Raw genomic sequence first — 19,027 nt, 5'->3', positions numbered from 1 at the left:
GATTTGAGGAAATCTGTCCGTTTTACACTTAAGGGGAGACACTACAGGCAAAACTCAATTTTTTCAGTTTTCAGGTTTTGGGCCAAATTGGTCTCTGAACATACAAGCTTTCACCCAGAAACAGAAAATATGACTAATCTTCACAATAACATGTTTAAATATTGCGCTGATTCAATGTTCCCCCATAGACTTATATGGGAGAATGCAATTTCAAAGGCCTTTTTCTCAAAACACATTTTTCTGTCATTGTGGCGACACTATGTCCACGTCAGTCGGACCTAAAGACTTGGACTGAACAATATTTGGAAGATTTTTTCAGAGGGATTTTTATTATCTAATCCCTAAGCCCCATTTATTGAGTTTTGAATGTCAAAAAATAAGGCGAAAATTAATTTTTTACAAATTCTTCCACTAAAAAACAGCTTATTTTAAAACTAAACAAGAAATCCAAAAGAGAGAAAGTCTTGGTATGTCATTTATCAATAAAATGAAACCATAAATTTGAATGTAGCTCTATCCATTATTCATTTGCCGAAAATATAGGAAATTTGGGGCATTTTTAGGCATAAAACACCTCGTTCTTATATGAAAAGATAAAATGACAGAAAACTTGCAATGTATTTTTTTTCTCACATTTATGCCAGTGATCGACAGCAAAAGTTTCAAATTGATATCTGTAAAAAAAAAAAAAATTCCCTATTCACCTGCAGTGTCTCGCTTTAAATTAAGAACAATTAATCTCACCGGACTTAAAATTCGATTTAAACCATCTTCCCAAACTCAAAATCAGGCCAAAACTCCTCTGGTGTGTCCCAGGCTTAAGCTGCTGTTACATGTCGGGGGATAAAGTTGGGACGGTTTATAAATGTGCAAAGAAGGGACAGTGAAACAGGAGGTCGAGAGGAAAAGCAAAAGGCAGATTAATGGGTGTCATCGATAGCTTTCATTTGAGTGGTGTTGTATCAGTGCCACGTGTCCGCACCTGACAGCTCGCGCTTCACGGTGAGGTTGGCGGGGCAGGAGTTGCTGGTCATGGCGATGGGGCCCTTCATCCCAGGAGCCGTGTACACGTCGAGGTGGCTGCTGGACAGGGGCAGCTGGGGGAGGAAAAGCAGCTGTTAGTGCGGGAAGAAAAAACGCCGAAGAAAAATGTCCGAAGAGGCTGGACTGGCCATCAGGAGGACCGGGGGTGTTTTCGCAGTGGGCCGACTTTTGGCCCACAATAGAAACTGCAAGTTCTACTGACGTTCAGATTCAATTCCACAACTCATCCAGCAAATACATCAATACATCCTTTTATACTCTTTTCCATTGAAAGGATTTACAATGTTTTTGCCTATCTGGGACTTCTATTTTCACTCCACACCTCCGTTACTCTGTGGAGAATTTTGCCACATCATTATCTAAATCTACAGTGTGATCATTTGGTTGGTTTTGTGAATGTATTGTCATATTATACTATTGCTCATTGCATTGAATATGACATATTTTGACCCAAAAGAGGCGGTCCAGTCCTGTTGGGAGGTCAAATACTTTGTGATGTGGCAAAATACTTGAGAGAAACATACCCATTTTGGAGTGACTGACACATTAAACCACACATCAAGCAAACACACACACTTTTTGTTGTGTTTTTTTAGTTCGAAAGGCAGCGACTGAAGACTGAGCCCAAAACACCTTCTATTTTTACTCCAAAATGTAAAAATAGAAGGTTTATTGTATTGCTAATTGCATTGAATATGACAGATTTTGACAGATTTTGACCCAAAAGAGGCAGTCCAGTCCTGTTGGGAGGTCAAATACTTTGTGATGTGGCAAAATACTTGAGAGAAACATACACATTTTGGAGTGACTGACACATTAAACCACACATCAAGCAAACACACACACACTTTTTGTTGTGTTTTTTAGATTCGAAAGGCAGCGACAGAAGATTGAGCCCAAAACACCTTCTATTTTTACTCCAAAATCTAGGAAGCACTTGACGCAGGAAAATGAGTGGTTTAAAAGGTCACGACACATTTTGCGTTCAGGCCTGAGCTCGTCTGTGGATGTGTTTTTGGTCATTTACCGCCGATTGGAAACAAAGCTCTTTTTCGCTCGTTTGAGTTTTCTGATTCCACCAACGATGGCGTGTGTCCCAGACTGAAATCCAAAGGGGTGTCATTCTGTTGTCACCAGGCTATCCCGTCTGAGCAAATCTTTGTAACTAACACACTAACAAAATAAATACATACATTTAAACTTGCCTTTATCCATTATCTAGATTTTGCTGCTGAAATTATACGCAATTTTGGTCATTTTTATCCATGAAGTGCCCTATTTCTAAACAAAAAAGGCATGACGGGATATATTTTCTCCCATTTATACCAGTAATCGATGTCTTAAAGGTACACCGCGTAACTTTTTGGACTATACTGTTGCCATCAGTGCAAAATATGCTCCTAATGACCAGCTCAACACAGAAAATGCAGTGGATGATCAAAGAACTGATTAGCACGAGAACAAAACCTGTTTAAATCTCAAACTCTGCTGACTCTAGTCACATCTCCATGGAAACGAGCTGGAGATGCACCCACTCCCAGTAAAGTTACAGCCAGTCTTAGGAGAGATGAGCCGCTCACAGCAAAGGCACTTGCTTGTTTGTATATTCATGAGGTGTTTTTCAATTATGAAAATATCTGACGTAAAATAAATGCTTGTATTTCAATATTTTTTATGAGTTAAAATGTTACGCAGTGTGGCTTTAAAGGGGGGGGGGTATTATGCAAAATCGACTTTTTCAAGCTCTACATCATGTTATTATGTCATTCCCTCATTAAAAACATGCCTGAAGTGTTGCCTTGGCACATTCACGTATTTTTGAGTAATCTGTCAAAACTCTGATGGCGGCCATTTTAGGGATAGGTTTGCCTGAGTCCTCCTAGGAACGCCCCCACCTCCTGGAGACGCCTCCGAGCTTTCGTCACCAGCCGAGTAACCAACCACTGCTCCTCAGCAGAACCCCCTCCCCACTGATGCCACAGACAGTGTGTGGAGGGGGCGTGTCGGAAAGGGTCAGAGGTTCTTAAAGAGACAGAGGCCTATTTCAAGACATTCACTACAGCCATTTTGAGAGAGACATTTTATACAAGGCAGTTATTCTAATTTACTGAATTTACAGACCAACAGAAGGTTTGCTCATCATTGTAGTGTGATATAGACTGGTGCTATGTGATTGAAAAAAGCATAATACCCCTCTTTAAGATTTGATTTTAACCCCCTTATTCACCTGCAGTGTTTCACCATAATACATTTTTTTCTGACGACCATTAAAATGAAGGCTTTTCAGACACTACTTCGCCTCCGTTCCCTGGGGTCAACCCACATCCCACCGCACTGCGCAGACGTCTAAACCAGTGGCCGGTATCTTTACGAAGTGTGTGTTTTTAGTGCGTCGTAAACAGACAATAACTCAGACGTAATCATTGACCGTCACCTGTGTCGCTTCCTTATCTCCCTTTTACGACCCCTCTCCTCGACCGCCGAGCGCAGCGCAGCGCCCGGCCTCCCACGCTCCCTGCACTTTAGACGTTAGGTAAGACTTTAAGGGCCTCCAGATCGGCTTTTAATTGGGGACTGAAGCGCAATGAAAAAGGGCAATGATCGGGGGATTACTCGGCCCGCCCGTTAAACTCACGCACTCGGTGTTTTTGTGAGAGAACTTGCTTTAGCTTCGCTGCGTTTGGAAGACGAATGCGGCGTAATCCTTTCTACTACATTTCTTACTTTTCTTGAACACCTAGATCCGTTTTAGGCAACATCAAGCCCAGGGACCAAATCCGGCATAGAACCTCAGACCCCCAAGATGATTGTGAGAAATATTATCATGCAAATAAGAGATCAAATACCTGTTAAAGTGTCTTAAAATCTAAAAAATGTCCTGTCGGAACATCCTACTTGGTTATATATAATGTTAAAGTGATTCTCTACTGGTGGGTCGGGACCCTAAAGTGGGTTACGGAACCGTTTTCAGTGGGTCGCGAGTCTACAGGGAACTTTTATTCAATGTTTTCCATCTGAAACTGCATAGAAACGCTAACTGTGTTTGTTATAATGAAGGTTGTTGGGTTGTTTTGATCATAATTTCAGTCTTAAAGCAGTACTAAGTAACGTGTTTACCTTAATAAGTCCTTTTCGTAGTCCCTGTGGGGGTAGTACAAGTGTTTATGGGATGATTGGAGGGTCTTTCATCTCCTTCTGGTGTCTCTGACCAGAAAACCATGTTTGCAACTTGCCTGCCACCGGTCCGGAGAAAGCAATACACACTAATGGAATCACGAAGAAGAAGCTAACATGCTAACGGGCACTTTAAACAGTATTTACAGCAAAGTTTGAGTGAAAAAAAGTATTTCCATTGTATAATTGGATGCACAGTAACCCTCTCTCCCTTCGCCTTTCCTGTCGGCGTAGTATTTACTCTCCAAGACAATTAATAAGTTAAAAAATAGCAACTTGCTGCGACACCTGCAGTTGCGCTTATGGCCTCTAGGGGGAAGAGTTACTTAGTACTGCTTTAAAGGGATAGCTACTGCTTGTTTAACTAAAACTTGTGTGGAAAATACAATATTTTAAACCATGTATGACAAATTACAGTTTTGTTTGGGTGCTCGGCTTTTCATCCAAGGGTAACAGTGGGTTCCAAATCCCTGCCACTTGGGAACCACTGCACTTTAGGCCACAATGTTGAGGTTCGGCCCTTGGGTGTGTTTGGCAATGATGAAAATCAGCCCTCCACGACGCAAACTTGCCTACCCCTGACCTAGACGCCCGGTCCTCCAATGATCGGTGCGTTGAATGGGTGATGGGTTTGAGGAGGTTTAAGTTGGAGAGCTTTGTAGGTGATGAGCAGAACTTTGTCATGGATGTGCTGTTGTACGGGGAGCCAGTGAAGCTGTTGGAGGACAGGGGGCGATGTGGTCTCTGGAGCGGGTGTGGGTGAGGTGGCGGAAGGGTAAACCGAAGGAAGGGAGACCATAGATGAATGTGAGTGTGGGGTCAACAATGAAACCGAGATTTTGGATCTGGGACGAGGTGGTAATTGTGTGGCCATCGGCGGAGAGAGCGGAATCCTAGGAGGAGGGGAGTAGAAGAGTCCACAGGAATCCTCTTCTCTACTCGAGCCTCCAGTCCTCTTGATTTCTCTCAGCACTAACCTCAACGTCCTTCTACAGTTTCATTAACTCTTCCTCCTCTCCTCTTTCGCAAATTGCTCGTGTTTTTTGAGCCACTAAGTTACAGAGAAGTGAGACGTTGCAGAAGACGTTTGAAGTCACAGTTCACACAGTAGCCTCAGATAAGCTTTCTCCGACTTTGAGCTTGTTATCTTCACAGCTCGTATGTAAACAAGCCACGGCAGTCAGGGCAAATAATGTCATTTACGAAGCGAGACAGACAGATCATCAGCCCGTAAAAGGTGTTTGTTCAGCTTTAATTACTTTCTTTGTGTCACACTGTTCAAAAGCGCCGTACATATATCGGGCATCGGTTACAAATATCCGACACTGAACCCATTTTGAGTCTCACCGTTCACCAACTAAATCTCTGCGAATATGGACAAGCTGTATGTCATTTTGAAGGAATTCAATCACTGAGTTAGTTTTATCCACAGCAAACTTATTTGTAATCGCTGCCGAAAATGCGGCGGCTAGCAACAATATGCTAATGCTAACGGCTACTCAAAGATACTCAAACCCCGTATCGGTATCGGAAGCAAAGAAGCACAGAAAGAGTTCCAATGAGTGTTTCTTAACCCACCTTCTTTCTGAAAGCATTTAATTTTAAGCCTATAAAAACATATCTCAGCCAAAAAGTCTATCATTTCCATTTGTAGCCCGGACAAAGGCATCACACTGGGCCAATGCCTGAACAGACCACCCGGTATCCCCCATACATTGATTTTTAAAGTGACAAATCAGAAACACATTCCTTCAAGTCACAGTGGCTGGCATTCTGTGGCAATCCCGGCTTTTGGGAGATTCCGAGAATTCCATGGAATTTGCCACTTTAATCCCATCAGGATTAGTGCACACCATTCCCATTTCACTACCGTCCAGGTTTCATTCAAATTAGGCCCGGACAATTGTGGGGAAATAAAGATGTGTTTAGAACTCTTCTGTGAAGGCTTTTGATTTGGGTTTTACAGTTTAAAAAAAAATGAATGGAAGTATGACCTGCTAAACTAATGCAAGAATCACATGTATGGAGGACCAAAACTGCCAGATCAATAAATTAATAAATGCATAAATACATAATATTTATAACTATTGATATAACTACAAATGCTGATATCAAAATGTGCTTTTTGGTCATTTTTGGTTTTAGCCCAAAATAACTTTGCAGCCAATCAGAGCAGAGCGCTCTTCCCTCAGGTCATTTGCATTGTTTTACTGATTTCAACTTGGAATAAAGAGGGAAAAGGCACAAGTATATAAATCCATAAATAAATGGTGAATTAAATCCACACAGAAAATAATTCTTGGGGTTTATTTTTTGAAAACCAACAATGACCTGTTAAAGGTGCGTTATGTAACGTTTCATACAAAATAAAAGCCTGATATCAGCATGTATTTGACGTAAGTGACGGGTGGCTAGCTTAGCGCCTTTGCTTTCCATCACAGTGAGAACTATAACGCTTCAGGATTGATCTCACAGCTGAGGGAACCATCTCCATGGTTACGCATACATTCCTTCCGGAACACCTACCAGAAACCCATAAAAATTATGAATCCAGGAGTGTCATAGAGGCCAGGGAGGGAAACCGAAAGGTCAAATGAGCGCCAAAATATCAAGCTTTTATTCTCCATAAAAAGTTCCATAAAGTCTTTTCTAAATGTTCTGAATCAGCATATGAGCAGCAAGAAAAGATTTACAGTGGGGAAAAAAAGTATTTGGTCAGTTTCACATAGACATTCTATTGGATTTTGGCCAAATACTTTTTTTCCCCACTGTATATACTTTAATATTTTGTTTACATACAAAAAAAAAACATGTTTTAATGATTGATTAACTGATTGCAGCATTAGTAGTTCAATTGTTCCCTGCTTATATGGACATTGATTGATTGGACAGTTTTGGTCCTCCATATGTTTGGTTATTTACAGAGGTCATTACCACGTAAAGAACTCAAAGCACTCTATGCGATTCGCCAACTGCGCCCATTCAACGTGCGCATGTTGCAATTATTCTTTCAGCCCGTGCCTGAAACATTTCATCCAAAGACACAACATCATTCATTCAGGTCATTTTTGTTAAATTTGGCCTGTAGTTTGATCAGCATTGCCTCATCAGTGGCTTTGTCTGATCAATGGAGAACGGAGTGATAGGCTAAAGATACAAACACTGAGCTAATCATTCGACGAAGAACCTTTGACAAAAACACGTCTCAAAGCATCTGAGGAGGAGGTTCCCACTACGGAGGTCAGGGCCCAAAACAGCAAGTCGCAAAATGCACATGGCTAAAATACTTAGCTTACATGGGAAATAAGTTTTCAGAGTGACTATTGAGAGAATCAGCAGTAGTGGGCACAGTAGAAGTAGTAGTATTAGTAGTAATTGTAACTGGACTAAGAGAAATAGCAGTAGTAGTGATAATAGTAGAAGTACAAGCAGAAACCGTGATTTGGCAGTAACAATATAACAATGCTAGTAGCAATTGTAACTGTAGAAGAAGGAGTAATAGTAGAGGTAGTAGTATTACTAGTAGTAGCAGTAGGACAAGCAGAAAGATATTACAAGTTTAAGAAAGAAGTATATTGGGTTGGCAGCCAAGTGACAGACAAGATATTAGTATAATTTGTGACAGCATAGAAATACTAGTCGTAGTATTAAGACTTCGAAGTAGGAGTAGTAGTATTACAAGCAGTAATAGTGATAAGTAAGAGCTGGTGTTGGCAGTAACAATACAAGTAACAAGCAACAGTAGCAGAAGTAGTCATAGTACTTAGCAGAAATACAAGCAGAAACAGCAATATTACAAGTTGACGTCAGAAGTATTGGCAGCTAACTAAAGTATAACAATATAAGTACCAATTGTAACCATATTAGGAGTAGTAGTAATAGTAGCAGTATGAGCAGTAACAGTGATATTACAAATAGAAGTAGGAAGTGTGGCGGAAAAAGTACTGGCAACGAAGAAGTAGTATTAGTGCTAGTAGTAATGGTAATAGTAGAAGTAGTAGAGAAAGTCGTAGAAGTAGTAATGCGAGGAGTGATATTACAATTTGAAGTAATAAAGTATATTAGCAGCAATTGAAACAGTATTAGTCGTACTAGTTGTGTAAGTATAGCAGTAGCAGTAGTAGCAGTAGTAGGGTGCAAGTGTCCCAAGTAGAAGTAGAATTGCTTATTAAAGCATAAGTAGAAGGCAATAACTAGTAATAGTAGTAGTATTTGCAGTACAATCCCACTACAACAGTTTATACGCCGAGAAAAATTCCACTTCCACATCTTTTACCGCATTCCTTGCCCATTTTTTTTTATATCTCTATGAAGAAAACATAATCGGCCCTTTGTCGTCCCTTAATCAGTCCCTCGCCGCGTCCAGTTAGCGCTCGTTAGCTCCTTCCCTGCACTCGCCAACTTCAAACCCCCCTCTAAAAGGCCCAAAAAAAAAAAGCCAAAACAACTTTTCCGCACTAGTTTTAAAAGCCGCTAAAAGTCCACCTCACCAGCTGTATTTGCTCTCCTTCGAGGACCTCCACAAGCGCGTAGGTCTTGTTCATGTCCTTCATCCTCTGCCTCCTCACGCGCAGCAGCCTTCAGGACTGAGCCGAGGTCCGACAAACGCTCCGCTAAATCAATCTGAACTTTAGCCCTGTTTTGGTGACTCCTCTCCTCCTCGTCCTCCCTCCCTCCCTCCCTCCCTCCCTCGCCTCTCCCCCCCTCCCCGTGTCTTCTCGCTCACTTAGGTTTTTAAAAGATATCTCGTAAACAGGTTGAACGCTAACCTCCGGCAGTTTAATTGTTAATTTCTGCTCGATGGGGTTTTCTTGGCGTAAACACGACAGCTCCGGAGCGTTTGTGCTGAATATTTTAGCGTTAGGGTTTTTATGGTCGGACGACTTCGGCTTCCTCCTTCCTAAATCGATTATACACTTAAGGAAAGAGAGGGACGAGAGCTGGGTTTGGTTTGGTTTGGTGTTGAGAAGAAAAGACTGGACCGAGGTGGTAGGGCTGAAACGACTAATCGATTAATCGACGACTTATCGATTATTGAAATAGTCGACAACTATTTTAGTAATCGATTAATCGTTTATGGTTCACACAGACTAAAATGGAGCAAATATGAAATAAAAAATGTTGTATTTTTGATGAAAACTTACTTTGATTTAATATTTAGGGTCTGTAGTGTTTGGTACATTCTAAATTTCATTAAAAGAGCCTTCAAAAAAACATTTCCCTTTAGTTTACTCCATCAACACATCCTCAAACAGCGCCACTTAAGCTATAATGTGATAAAAAAAGTGAAAAAATAAAATGTTCCTACACCATTCACAGCCAAGCGATCGTAAAATCGTAAAAATAATCGATAGTTGCAGCCCTAGTGATTTTACTTATGTAGAGTTTTTTCTTTTTTGAAGGATCTGTACTTTTTGTTGAGAACATAATCACTTTTACTCCACATTTAAAGGGACTATACAGAGTTTAAAAATGTTAATATTATGTATTTTCCTCCCCCTACATGTTTCAACAATATCCGAATGTGCAGAATGAGCCCAGACATATTCACCACAACTGCCTCTAAAATCCTGAGCTGTCACTCAAAAGGTGTTAATTCGGCCCGAAGTGCCGTCATGCACGAGCTTAATATAGAAGCTGCAGTTACACGTATGACCTGAGGTGGCGGTAGTGAGTATAAAATGGCTAACTTGCATCTAGCTCCTTTAAAACATGAATATAATACTTTCTACTCCACTACATTTTTACAAAATCACCACCAAAGTAAAAAAGTAACAGTATTTTGTCCCAATTTTAAGCCTTGCGATGCGCACTCCAGAACAGTAGGGGGCACTGTGCAGATGTGCTGTAAATGCTGTCGCGTTGCCGTACAGGTGAATATCTTGGGCACAATCTTCATGTTTTCAAAGTTATTGTTCACCAGCCCTTAGTTAAAATCATTTGTATTTTCTACTTTGGAAAATGCAAGTATTTTCTACAGCAAATACTTCAGTCAATGACCTTTAACCTCTTAACCCTTAGCTTTAGCCAAACACATTTTCTCCAGATCGGCTTTATCCAGATCTAAAGAGCTAAGATCTACAAAGCTCTCTAAGATTTTTCCTTCCGTTGTTGCCACGTCGTCACTTATTTGGTGGTAATTTTGACACTTTTTCAATGCTTTTTTGTCACGTTTTTCTAAAAAATGTTGTCGCCGTTTCCGCTTTTATCTTTGTTGCCAAACTGGAGAAAATGTGCTTGGTTCAGGCGGGGGTTAAGAGCTTAATAACACTCTAGATTTAACACAGTATTTCTGAACTTTTTAACATTACATGACCAATATTTCTTGAACATGGGACAGTGACACAATGAATGCTAACGCTGGAATGCTAACCACTGAACCCTGGGAATGAATGAAGGAAACAAAGCTAACACGGCTAAACAACACGACTAGCAAACAAGACATTTCAAAGACATTGTCCTGACAGAGGTACCTGACAAACCAATCACAAACATTAAGTGTATCTCACATTCTGCCATTGAAAAAATGACCGTTGTGCTCCTGACTTTGCATTGGTTGCGAGGCACAAGATGGCCGCCCCATTTGCCACATCGACGAGTGTCATGTCCGATCTAGAATTTTCTTAAATACCTTGGACTTCAGTGCTTTCACTTGAGCAATAAATTGACCAGCAGTATCTGTACTTTGACCACCGCTGACTGCAGATACAAAAAAAGGTAAAAAACTTTCCATCCATCATAAAAAAAAACAATATCTAATCAATCTTCTTATCATAATCTTAGGCTTTAGAGAAATAGCCCCCTTGTGTACTTGTATTCATTGATGGTTCATTGTAAACCAACAGCGGCTGTAAGAAGCAAACAGAAATCCTCTTGGACATCGTGTGTAAGTATTCGTTGTACTCACAGTGTTCGGCATTATGGGGTCGATGTAGGAGTGAATATCCGTGTAGTTGGACTGCATACTCATGATCTCATCGATGAGCGAATCATCCAACTGAAAGAGAGAAAATCTTTTAAAAAACCACAACACTTTATTCACATTATCCAGTGTTTCGCTGTCAAATACGGCAAATACTGAAGGAAACGGAATGAAAAATATGACCATTTTTATTTTGGACGCAATATCCAAGCACCTCATGGAACACTGCAAAAAGTAACTAACTAGATTAGTATAAACATCTCAATTTGACCATAATAATCCAAATTTTAGTTGTTTTGACAAGGTAAGTTGTTCTTGGGCATTTGTCCTAGATTATTTCAATTGTTCTGAGATGTTTCTGACTCGTTTCAATACATTTCGTTCTTATTTCAGGTAATTTTCTTTGCCAATGGGGTAAGAAAAACGGTCTTATCTCATTGACAATTTTACTTTTTTATTTCAAGCGAGATTTACCTTAGAACTGGTCTGAAATGTCCTCAAACAAGCAAAGTAAACCGATCAGGAAAAGTGTCTAAATTAGCAAAAAACGCTCAAAACAAGATATATTTCCTCAATTCAAGTCATTTAAGACAATGCTTGATATTTACTTTTTTGCAGTGAACCATTTTCAATGCAGTGCAATCCGTTACTTTGAAAAAAAAAATAGAGCTAAACCCAGACCAAAGCAAGGCTACAACGGCACTAAAGTAATAACATTTGTGACCGGAATTGAACTTTTGCACATTTTCGAGCGACTTGAAAGTCAAAAGAATGTCTTGATTTTCTTTCCGTCGAAAGGCTAATCTGACGCTGTATTGGGCAAAAACACCAAAAAAAAGTTGTGTGTTGTGAGGCGGGTCAAAGTCTGCAGGTTCAAAGTTGTGTCCTGTCACTTGTTAAGCTGTAATTACGGCCGCGGAGGCGTAATGGCCCGTTTAAAAGTCAATGAAAACAGTGCCAGTTGCGGTCGCTCAGCCCCAGCGCCGGCTGTGGCGACACCGCTGTATACGAGCGGCTGCAAAGCCATTAAACCATCACGACGCTTTCATAAAAAAGTGGGATAATGCCACTTTACGGGTAATAATTAATCCTCATAATTTTATACAGGGCGGTCATTAAGTTATATTTCTTCCATTTCCCTCTTGTAAATTCTTTCGCAAAAACTCCTTCACCTTTTGACACCACAATAAACAGACTAAATTGCCCATATATTTAGTGCGGATAGGGCCAGGTTTAAATGTATGGCTTGATTTTGTTTATTTATTACTTAACATTACAAAGACATATTCAGATGAGATTTAACACATTGACTCTGTAATGAACAGAAGTGAATTGAATGACGATCAAAAACTTGTGAAGAGTCAGGATCTGGACATTTTATATGTATTATTGCGGGGGGTTTTTTGTCCAAGGCATGCGTGGTGTTGCGTAGTGAAGCTGTAAACCCGACACTTCTCTCTCGCTCTCTGGAGCACGTTTGACAAAGCAGAGCGGCTTCCCATGGACAGATCGAAACAGTTTAGATTTTAACGTTTCTCTGAGTTTTTAAATGGTCAAAATCGGTCCGAGGACGGCTGAGAAACATCCTGTTAAAGTCTTCAATCCCAGAACCACGATAAAAAGTGATCGACCTGCGGCACCGCGCGGCGTTTCAATACGTGTCAACAATGTTGTCGTTGAAAATTGACTTGAAACGCAAATGTTTAGGCATTTGCCTCTTCACAATAAAGTTAGTGTCGGTCCAGAGAGAATAGAGCAGGAGAGAAGAGTTGATCAGAAAGGAGAGAGTTGCATAAACCCCCGTTATCTCAGTTTCTAGAAAAAAATCTGTGATTTTGATCAAAACTAGCCTCTGTTTAGCTTAGATTTCTCAACAACCGAGGCAGGTAGAATGAGACTGTTTTCACCTACGGAGACCTTAAGAGTCTCACCTTTCAAACGAGCCATATGTGTCATAGCTATAACATAGAATATGTGCTACTGTGGTGCTAAAAATATCAGGAACATTGTCTGGATTGTCGGCACTCAACAGCTAAATCCCAAAAACTGCGCGGCACTCAATGTGTTAAAATATCTTCTAATATAAATAATCTAATCTAATATAAAAATAATCTTCTTAGTGACAAAAGCTGAATCTAAAAATTTCGCCGTGGTTATTGCGGTTCAAAGCTCAGTAAATCTGTTAGGAATTACAGAATATATAAAAAAAATTCTCCTGATAAAAAAAAAACATAAAATATTATTATGTCCAAGGCAAGTAGGAGCGACTAAAGTGGAGATGTTGTTGCAAGAGTGAAGTAAATTTAAAAAAAAAAGATATTTGGATTGCAGAATTGCCTTGCGTCGCGATACGTGGACACCAAACATGTTTTATATTAATGACTGAATGATGAATAAGCGCGGGGAAAAACGAGGGAGCGCCACGGGATTGTAGCGATTTCAACAAAACGTCATAAACTAAGCATCTTTTTCTTACTCTAACATTAAAAATTAGATGTTAAGCAACAAACCTCAACACTGAAAAACATTCCCGACCAACTAATCTCCCTTCACTTCTCCTCGAATATTACAAATCTGACATAACGTCCTCATTTCTTATGTTCGTATGCCTCACCTCTGCCTCCTGCCCGGAGCCGATGTTGAGCATGGCCATGGGACTGTTGGGGGCGCTGTTCCCCGACATGAGCTGGTCCGAGTGCATGTGGGGGGAGTGCACAGGAGCAGGGACAGGGGCTAATCCTCCGCTGTGGCCCAGAGGAGGAGGAGGAGGAGGAGGAGGAGGAGCAGGAGGAGGCGCCGGGGGAGACGGAGGCACCGGACCGGCCACCGTGTGAATCGTCTGCAGGAGGGAAGAGAGAGATATCAACATGTGTGGCTCAGGCTTTCTGTTTCTGCAAGTGCAATTTTAGATCATTCAAACTCTTTGCCTGAGAAGGAAAGTGTTTAAAGACAAACGGCATAACATTTTTGATTCTACTGTTGCCAGCAGTACAAAACATAGGCAGTTTTGAGCAATAAAAACATCTGTAACAAAATGTATTTCATTCTATATATCGGTGTGGCTTGAAAGGGATTACCGTAATGTTCGGACTATTGAGCGCACCTTAATATAAGCCGCACCGACTACATTTTCTTTAACATATATAGGCCACACCAGAGCCGTGGGAAGATGTTTTAGTTAGGGGGTGCTGAGGGACAAAATTTACCCCCAAAATACTTTTTCTGTGCATAAATCTTATTTATTAACCTCTTAACTCCCGCCTGAACCGAGAGCATTTTCTCCAGTTCAGCTTTAGCCAAATCCTGTAGGCCAGTGTAGCGCCTCATTTGAAAGACCTACAAAACTAAATTGATCTTTTTCCTCACCTCAGATTTTTTTTCATCACTTTTTTTGTTGGGCAGTCGTCTCATTTTTGTCAAATTTTCGTGACTTTTTTGTCACTTTTTCGTCAAATTATTCGCATTTTTTTGTCAAATTCTTATCACTTTTTCGTCCATTTTTTCTCCGTTTTTTGTCAATTTTTGTCAAATTTTCGTGACTTTTTGTCACTTTTTCGTCAAATTATTTGCATTTTTTCGTCCATTTTCTCATTTTTTCTCAATTTTTCTCACTTTTTGTCAATTTTTTGTCAATTTTTGTCATTTTTTGTAAATTTTTTGTCACTTTTTCGTCAAATTATTCATATTTTTTTGTCAAATTCTTTACCACTTTTTCGTCCATTATTCCTCCATTTTTTTTTCCATTTTTTGTCCATTTTTGTCAATTTTTGTCATTTTTGGTAAATTTTTTGTCACTTTTTCGTCAATGTTTTCTCACTTTTTTCACATTTCCATCATTGTTTTCGTCCCAGCTTTGTTGCTGTTTTCTCACCTTTTTTCCAGAAGCTTTTGGACTGGGGTAAAGCTGGAGAAAATGTGCTCGGTTCAGGTGGGAGTTAAGGGGTTAATATTGCCTGCAGTTCACAAACTATCCACCAGGGGGTGCTGCAGCGCCCTCAGCACCCTGGGTTCCCACGGCCTTGGGCCACACTTGTCTATAAGGACTTTTCTCTTCATGCTCGGACACATTTTCCAAGAGAACTGCAGGTACATTTACTTTTAAGACGTAAATCTTTCAGGGCTGTCATATCATATTGTCCCGTAAAATATCGCGATATATCGCAAAATCGGTCTAATGTCACACCCCTAATTGATAACATAACACAATATTCCAAACTGTGATTGAAAATAAAAAGGCAGGACTTTGACCTAAAGAACACCACTAGAGGAGGCACATTGACCACGGCCTGAGAGCCTCAGGGTCCTAAAGCCGCTGCAGTGTTACCTGTTTGGTGGCGTAGGTGGTGGACAGGTACTCCTTCACCTGCTGCCTCATGGACTGGCGGATGTGGTAGTCCGTGGGGTTCTCCAGGTGAGTCTGCACCTGTTCAGGAGAAGACAATGACAGAATGTTTATGAAAGTTCAACAACAAACAAACAAACAAACAAACAAACAAACAAACAAATCCAATTTCAGCACATCTAATCAGTGGTCGTGTGAGTAACAGTGGGACGGACGGCTCAGAGTCGATGTAATGTTGGATGCGTTTTAAAAATGTAGAGGACAGTTTTGGGTTTTTACAATGACACAATAGTATCCAGGAAGTACAGAACAAAGCGCCGCAACAGTGGAAGAAGAAGCAGCTAAAATGAACAGCTTTCCCCAAGGATTACTCAAAACTGTGTGAATGTAGAGAAACACTGCTCCATTTGAGTCGAGCATCGTCCAGAGTCTTGACACACAGCCAATCTGATCTCAGTGCTGGTAGAACATTTTTGGGTTCTCTTTGCTCCATGCAAAATGTGTGTTGTTGTTTTTTTTTGCTATTTTCAACAGGTCTTATTATACGGCTCTTCACAACGTAAGTAGAAGCTCCGTTGATTTGAATGGGATTTCCCAACGTTCTACCGGTCATTATTTTCTGATAAAGGACCTCTGGAAAAAATAATGACGCTGCCAATGGCAACGGAGTTCGTGCTTTCATATCACTCCGCACGTACGTAGCAGCAACACTATCTGTCCCGTCACTGAGAGAGAAGTTGGGGGAATCGCTCGTGAAGTTAGCGTGAGTCTGACTTTCAACTTACCCAGAGATTCACCACCATTCCTCCAACTGCGCCTTCAGCTAAGTAGCTAGGCTAGCTACTAGCCATGCTGCTTCTAGCCTAGCAAAACGTTGCCAAGCAGCGTGCAAACTTTTGGGAACTATTTGTCACGGAAGTCATTAAATAAACCTTTCGGCCTTCATAAAAGTGTACGAAGTTTATGCTGTGTGTATTCAGTTGGCAAATGGCCGTATAATAAGCGGGATAATGTATAGAACGCTGGTCATTATTGGGAAAATAAGCACCGACCGACGATGACCAGCGATGACCAGCGTTCTATACATTATCCCTTACTTAAACTTCTGATCTGGACTGTATATTTTTTCTTTCTTTCTTTACTAAGTAAGTTGAATGTGTATGGATGATGGCTGGCTCTTGTCCGTGTTCAAATACACTTAAAAAATGAACAAAGAAATGGTGAAGTTCCTTATTCAGTCTAAAACAGGGCAGCAATAGCTTAGCACCACCACAAATGGCCTGTTAACAGTTGTTGTCCTGAGGTCGTGTCTGTACTGTATCTCTACACGTCTACCACCGCTTTTGCACTCTGACTCTTCCCGACAGCATCACTACAGACCGCAATTCTTATGAGTAAATACTTTTGATGGGCTCCGGTGCGGCAGCTGAACGGGGCACAGGTGCCTGAGTTCAGGCACGTAGGACTGGGGACCACAGCCAAAGCAAACTCCGCACACGTCCGAGGGATTACAGCAAATCAAATGGGAGTGAGATGCTTCGGAGGCGCACAAATAATACCGTGGCTATGGAGTTCACATAACCATAGAAATCACAGAAATGCCTTTAGCTTTTTGAGCCTGGTCCTACAAATGCGTACGACCAGGTTGTTGTTTCTTTATCATGAACAAATTATAGCATGATGTCTAGTGTTCGCTGGATCAGAATCTGACCCCACAAAAAGCTTTAACGGAATATGATTTAGCATTAAGCTCAGAGGACACTTTTACACGCTAATTCTTATCTAAAGTGTAAAGAAGGTCTGAACATTTGTTAATGATTTCGACCTAGGCTTTGATGGTTGACGACAACTGAAAACGTCTGGATCGTTTTCGATGACTGATGGCTAATGCTAACGGCTATAGGGAAAATAATGGGCTGAAAAGTTTGCCGGACTAGCCGACTTGCTAACGGTCTGCATACGTTAAGATCGAATGGCTCTTCTTTTTAATCTCTATGCATATAACATTAGCATCTTGTTAGCTAACTGTGGTAGCATTAGCCATTTTGTTTACAAACAGGTTTATTCAGCTGGAACGCTCTGAGGTCGTAAGTCACATTTAGCCGAGAAGCTAAGTAGCACAGTTGTAGGGTGACCAGATTTTCCAACTTAAAAACTGGGACATAATTCGGTGTGTGCTATTTTGGGGACTATGTCGGTCAAAAACTGGGACAACTGGGACAGAGACTGAGTAAAACTGGGACAAATCAGTGGTTTTGGAGAAGTCTATTGGGACGTGGGATGAAGGACTCAAAACTAGGACTTGTCCTGGGTTAATTTGGACATCTGGTCACCCTACACAGCTGGCATCTGTGGGAACGTCCACAAACTGTCTTTACATTTCCATTCTGATCTACTCATTGTCCCCTGGTTACTCTTAAAGGAATAGGCCACCGTTTTTACATACTGAGATATGTTCTTACCTTAGCTTTGACGAGTTCTTTAGGACCTGTCTGATCTTCACCCGTGCCTTCAGTCACGTAAACACAGCGCAGACGGCGTTAGCATTTAGCCTCTCCCTCTCTCCTCTATAGCTCCAAAACAGGTGGATAAAAGGGGGAACTATATTGTAAGGCGTAATAATACCATAAATAGTTTGGCATCCGCACAGCAAAGTGAAGATTGCTGCGCGGATTTTGAACTACTCCTGGTATTATTACGCCTTACAATATAGTTCCCCCTTTTATCCGCTTAGAAAATCCACATTGTTTAATTCTGTGTAATCATACTTTGTAGTGGAACACTTCACGTAACCATATTTAAATAGGGAAAACGTGGAAGAGCTTGGTAGCTTCTATCTCGACCTGTTTTGGAGCTATAGTGGAGAGAGGGAGAGGCTAAATGCTAACGCCGTCTGCGCTGTGTTTACGTGACTGAAGGCACGGGTGAAGACCAGACAGGTCCTAAAGAACTCGTCAAAGCTAAGGTAAGAACATGTCTCAGTATGCAAAAACGGTGGCCTATTCCTTTAAGAGAGGACGTTCCAGAAATGGGAAAAAAGGCAATTTTACAGCAACTTAGTGTTTTAAGAACACAGAAAATGACAGAAAACTCCGAAGATGATCCTGGACAACTGGAAGCTTTGGGACATTACTGACTTTGCTTAATGTGGTGCAATAAATTCCCCCCCCCTCATTTTCGTATCCGTCACCTGCAGTGTCTCGCCTTAAGCAAGGACTGGAAAAAACATCTAAAAGCAGGCTGTCATCAAGGCAACACGCTAAATATTCTGGACAATAGCCACATAACTTCCTGTTACACCTCGTTCCGTTCAGATCAGTGTCACTTTTGGCCGTTGTGGAGCCTGCAGATCGACACATACCAACAAATGCATGAGCGAAAGCGTGCTGGGACCGTAAGTGTTTGATGTGGGTGTGAGGGTCCTGTCAGCGCGGATCACTGCAGATCACTGCCACGGAAACACGTTATGCAAAGGACGTGCGGCATCGAGCAGAGACGGGCGGACGCATCTCATCTGCAACTGCAAGGGAAACACTCGCCAAAGC

General features: G+C 41.1%; 1 protein-coding gene across 2 annotated transcripts in view; it reads right to left on the bottom strand.

The window, feature by feature from the left end:
• Window positions 1–19,027, bottom strand: part of tfeb (transcription factor EB) — an 84,046-nt gene that overhangs the window by 9,107 nt on the left and 55,912 nt on the right. For both annotated transcript variants that reach the window (XM_079582186.1, XM_079582187.1), the window contains exons 5-8: window positions 15,465–15,563; window positions 13,755–13,979; window positions 11,126–11,215; window positions 983–1,097 (exon numbers count right to left, since the gene is read on the bottom strand). In XM_079582186.1, the coding sequence (XP_079438312.1) occupies window positions 983–1,097; window positions 11,126–11,215; window positions 13,755–13,979; window positions 15,465–15,563 (529 nt within the window). The remainder of the gene's footprint in view (window positions 1–982; window positions 1,098–11,125; window positions 11,216–13,754; window positions 13,980–15,464; window positions 15,564–19,027) is intronic.

This window comes from Gobius niger, assembly GCF_951799975.1.
Source record: "Gobius niger genome assembly, chromosome: 24".
Lineage (NCBI taxonomy): Eukaryota > Metazoa > Chordata > Actinopteri > Gobiiformes > Gobiidae > Gobius > Gobius niger.
This window is presented reverse-complemented; position numbering and strand designations above follow the sequence as displayed.